The following is a 4,138-nucleotide window of genomic DNA, read 5'->3' on the forward strand; positions in this document are numbered from 1 at the left end:
ACACACATATATATATATTAAAAGTGACCTATCTAATCAGTTTCTTAAGGTACAGTTTGTTTTTTTTCTTTTGGCTGTTCCCTTTTTCAGAGGTCGCCACAACGAGCAAACTCACGAGAATTTGGCAATTGTTTCAATGATGCAACCACAGACCACCAAGCTACCACAGCCCTCTGTGTGAAGAAGAGGACTGCCATCTAGGGCGCCCGCAGGAAACAGATGGGGGGGAGGGGATTAAGGGCCTTGTTCACGGGCCCAGAGTGGGGCAAATGAGGATGGAGGCAGACATGGGTGCCTCACCTTATTCCCCCCACATTTTGATGTTATGGTTTGAACCAGCAGCCTTCTAATCACAGGTTCACTTCCCTATACTCTGCACCACCACTCCCCCGCCTAAAGTTGTAGTTTAACACTACAGAATATAGTAGTAAACATGTTGGCTTAAAATGAGCAACTCTGCCAGCAGCAAAATACCAAAACCACTTGTAAAATGTTTATATTGTCAATCAAATTTAAACTATTTGACAAAGAATGTGGGCTTTTTTAAATTAAGACACTAAACTGATATATATATATATATATATATATATATATATATATATATATATAGTTGACTTGACTGCATTTCTGACTGATTACCTAAAGAAAAAGTGGAAGAGCAGCTGACATTGTGAATGTAAGGGACATGATGACAATTTGCTGTTTGTTGCGATAATTCTTGATAAAATTGTAAAATTAATTGGAAACAATTATATAACTGAAAACATAATGACAATATAGTTCATTTTAACCCAGAGTTAACGCAAGTAAAAGACAGAAGAGTCAAAGTAGTCATACCTGGTCCATCAAGAGGTTGTAGTATAGATGGGATAGATTCATTTGCACTCAGCGGAACAAGGTATACATCTTTGATGGAACGGCTGACGTTGGAAACCACACCAAAACGCCTTCTGCTATTAAAATAGGAAAATAGGGAGACATAGGCCACTTCTTCCTCATCCGTCGCAGGATGAAACCGAATCACACACAACTCCTAAAAAATACAGAAAGTTAACAAAAGAGCATGTAAAATTAGATCACATAATGTAAATTACATTTACAATATTGCTGCTCAAAGTTCAAATCCTGCTTGCCTTTGTAACGGAGGACTTTAGTTTTTCAACATAGTCCCACACGGTTTCAGGCAAGATCCTTCCTCCAATTTTTATGGTATCAGGTAGATCCTGCACATTGTGCAAAAACACAATTTTTCATAAGCAGTTTTATGGCAGTGACATTTTTCATATAGCTCAAGTAATTTAAAATATCATGCATCACTATACCGTTTTAAGACTTTCTGTAGATCCTGAAACTAGATATCCTTTTGTCATAAACTTAGCAACAGTGAGCATGTTTAGAAAGCCTTTCCAAAGTATTTCCTGTTTGGTTAGAAACTGTGCAGTACCGCCATCTGCTGGGGAGTGAGAGACCATCATCCTAAAACACAAACGAGAACAGCATAATAAAAATCATGTTCACCCATTTAACTAATTTCACAAATATTTTCCTTTGTAGAAAAGTAAAATTCAGAGGCTTTAGTGTACTTCCAAGCCTCTTCAGGTACCTTGAGGATGAGCCATAAAGTCTAGGGTCAACAGAGGAAGACGGTTTCATCAGGATAGACTTAGGTAATGGTTTCGGTGGGGCTGCTGGTTGGGAGGTAGAAGTATCTTTTATGGGAGCATAAGAGGCTGCTTGGTTAGTACTTGTTGTATTGGAAATAGAGTTGCCACCAGATGAAGCAGTGAACCTGCTCGATGCAGTTCGGGGGTCACGTCTTGTGATGGTTACCATGGAGACAGTTGGTATCACAACAGGTGTGTATGCTTTTATTGGTGTCACTGCTGTGGGCGTTTCTGGAGTTGGAGAAACAGGCGACTCTATAACAGGGGAAGCAGGAGACTCCAGTGTAGGAGAGGCTGGAGATTCCAGTATCGGGGAAGCAGGCGACTCTACAATCGTCAGTTTTGGAGAGTCCATGATGTGGAAGGAAGACTCCGTTTGTGAAGATGGTGGAGAATCCATTAGAGGAGAGTCAGGTGGTGCCTTCAGAGGGGAGTCATCTCTTGCAGACTTCTTCCAAAATGATTCACTCTTATCTTGTGACACAGATAGCTTGAGTTTTTTCTTAGCAGGTTCTTCAACTTCTCCAGCAGGAATTTGGCCTTTTTGAACAAATAAGAAACGGTTAGAGTAACATGAAAGAACCACAAATTAAAAGATTTCTAGGAGAAAATACAACCAATAGTTTTACTTAAACCATCAACATGTGTTTAGATACCATCCCAACCAGAATGTTAAAGGTTTGTCCTCTTACACTTTTAAATTGATCAATCTATCTTTCCTGACGGACTTAGTGGCACAAATCTTTAGAAACAAATGTGACTGACCTTAACAAAGACATCGCTGAGATCTAACAGACGTACAGAGAGATTTGTAAAATATCGCTAAAGATGTTTAACAATTCTAAGGGTTTATCTTGGTATTCCCAGTACTCTTTAATGTCTTCTCTCCATCTATGTAGATATTTTATTCAATGTAACTAAGTTTGTGATTTTCTCATTATTATTTTTTATGTCTTTCCATAACAGATTTTTTTGGCCTTGTGATTTTGTGTCTTGTACTCTCAATCGCCAAACTGGGTAAATCAAATGACACCAACAGCAACAAAGTGTGGCTCAGATTAAATGAAGGTCTAATATTGCTTTGTCAAATAATGCTTTGTTAATTTACCTGTGCATATCTTGCATTTCAGGTCAAACAGGTGAGCTTTGTGTTCTGATGTTGTGTCCTTAAGCATGCAAGAAAGAATATCTGGTCCCGCGCTGCCCTGGCTCGATTGGTTAGCTCTGAGCTTCAAAGGTGGAGCAGAGACACCCCTTTTCTGTTCCTGGAAATAAATTGTACCAAAACCAAGAAGAACCTTTAAGACCCAACATTTATAAATAACTCAACATCAATGAGTCGTAAGTCATTAGTGAAAATACAGTGACCATAAAAGATTTGCAATGACATCAATTTCATACAATATTATTGGTACAAACCGTGATCTCTGGTTTTTTGTCAGGTCTAACAGGTTTCAGGTTTGGCAAGTCAACCTTCACTGCTTCAGGTTTCTTCAGATGTGTCAATTTAGAAGCTTCGTCTTTAAACTTTATAATCAGAAACAATCGCAAAGCACAATTCCGTCAGTACAAATGCTGAAATATTTACTGAGGTTTCACTGATTCACATTTGGTGCGTACTATTCTTTACCTGTATTTTTTCTTTAGCAGCAGGTTCAGGTGCCTTTGTAGCCTGCATGTCCTTTTGACTCATCCTGACCAGTCTGAAGGGACCAATTTCTCCATGTATGACCCGGTACAATAAGCCCTAAAGAAAATTAGGAAGTGGAGCATTCATTTGATTTATAATGAAAAACGACCATAAGCACAAGTTGTTTTTACACAAGATCTACAGAATTCTATCACATTCTAATATACAGCGAGAAAAAAAACTCTATAGTTATAATCTTAAGTAATTTTATTCATCCTAAAGGGAAATTACATGAGAAAAATATTTGTTTTAATTTTGAGCAAACCTTATTTTTGGGGTCTTTCAGGTTGAACATTATTGTTCTGTACTTGTTCATGTATTTGCTGTCCGTGTTGCGAAATATGTCGAACATTTCCTTTTCGATGTTAGCTACAAGCTTTACGACTTCACTCTCAGGCATCTCCAGGTCCTCACAATCACAGATCCTTAAAAGTAACGCAGACATTAGTCATCAAAGTGTCAGATATGGATTTTTATTGTCTTTGCTTCTTGAAAAGTAGATTGGCAATGCATTCTGTAAGTGGTGAAGTATTTTCCACACACGTTTCTAAATTCCATTACAAAAAGACTTCGTACAGTTTCTACAGTCATAGTGAAATGTATGTAAACATTTTTCTGTTTGAAGATTTTATAAATGAGTTTGTCTCATTTGTCTCTTATGTGTCCCAGTGACGGACTGGAGACCTGTCCAGGGTGTCCCCCGCCTCTCGCACAGTGATGGCTGGACATTGACACAAGAGTGAGTGAGTGAGTGAGTGAGTGAGTGAGTGAGTGAGTGAGTGAG

At 38.4% G+C, this 4,138-nt stretch overlaps 1 protein-coding gene across 1 annotated transcript in view; it reads right to left on the bottom strand.

Moving 5' to 3' along the window:
* The window catches only part of si:ch73-181d5.4 (death-inducer obliterator 1), a 311,270-nt gene that overhangs the window by 266,198 nt on the left and 40,934 nt on the right, over positions 1-4,138 (bottom strand). Inside the window, exons 9-16 of the mRNA XM_037683844.1 lie at positions 3,620-3,779; positions 3,295-3,411; positions 3,084-3,191; positions 2,773-2,929; positions 1,604-2,204; positions 1,323-1,476; positions 1,134-1,223; positions 838-1,033 (exon numbers count right to left, since the gene is read on the bottom strand). Of these exons, the coding sequence (XP_037539772.1) occupies positions 838-1,033; positions 1,134-1,223; positions 1,323-1,476; positions 1,604-2,204; positions 2,773-2,929; positions 3,084-3,191; positions 3,295-3,411; positions 3,620-3,779 (1,583 nt within the window). The remainder of the gene's footprint in view (positions 1-837; positions 1,034-1,133; positions 1,224-1,322; positions 1,477-1,603; positions 2,205-2,772; positions 2,930-3,083; positions 3,192-3,294; positions 3,412-3,619; positions 3,780-4,138) is intronic.

Source organism: Nematolebias whitei, chromosome 11 (genome assembly GCF_014905685.2).
Source record: "Nematolebias whitei isolate Nwh7 chromosome 11, NemWhi1, whole genome shotgun sequence".
NCBI classification, from domain to species: Eukaryota; Metazoa; Chordata; class Actinopteri; order Cyprinodontiformes; family Rivulidae; genus Nematolebias; species Nematolebias whitei.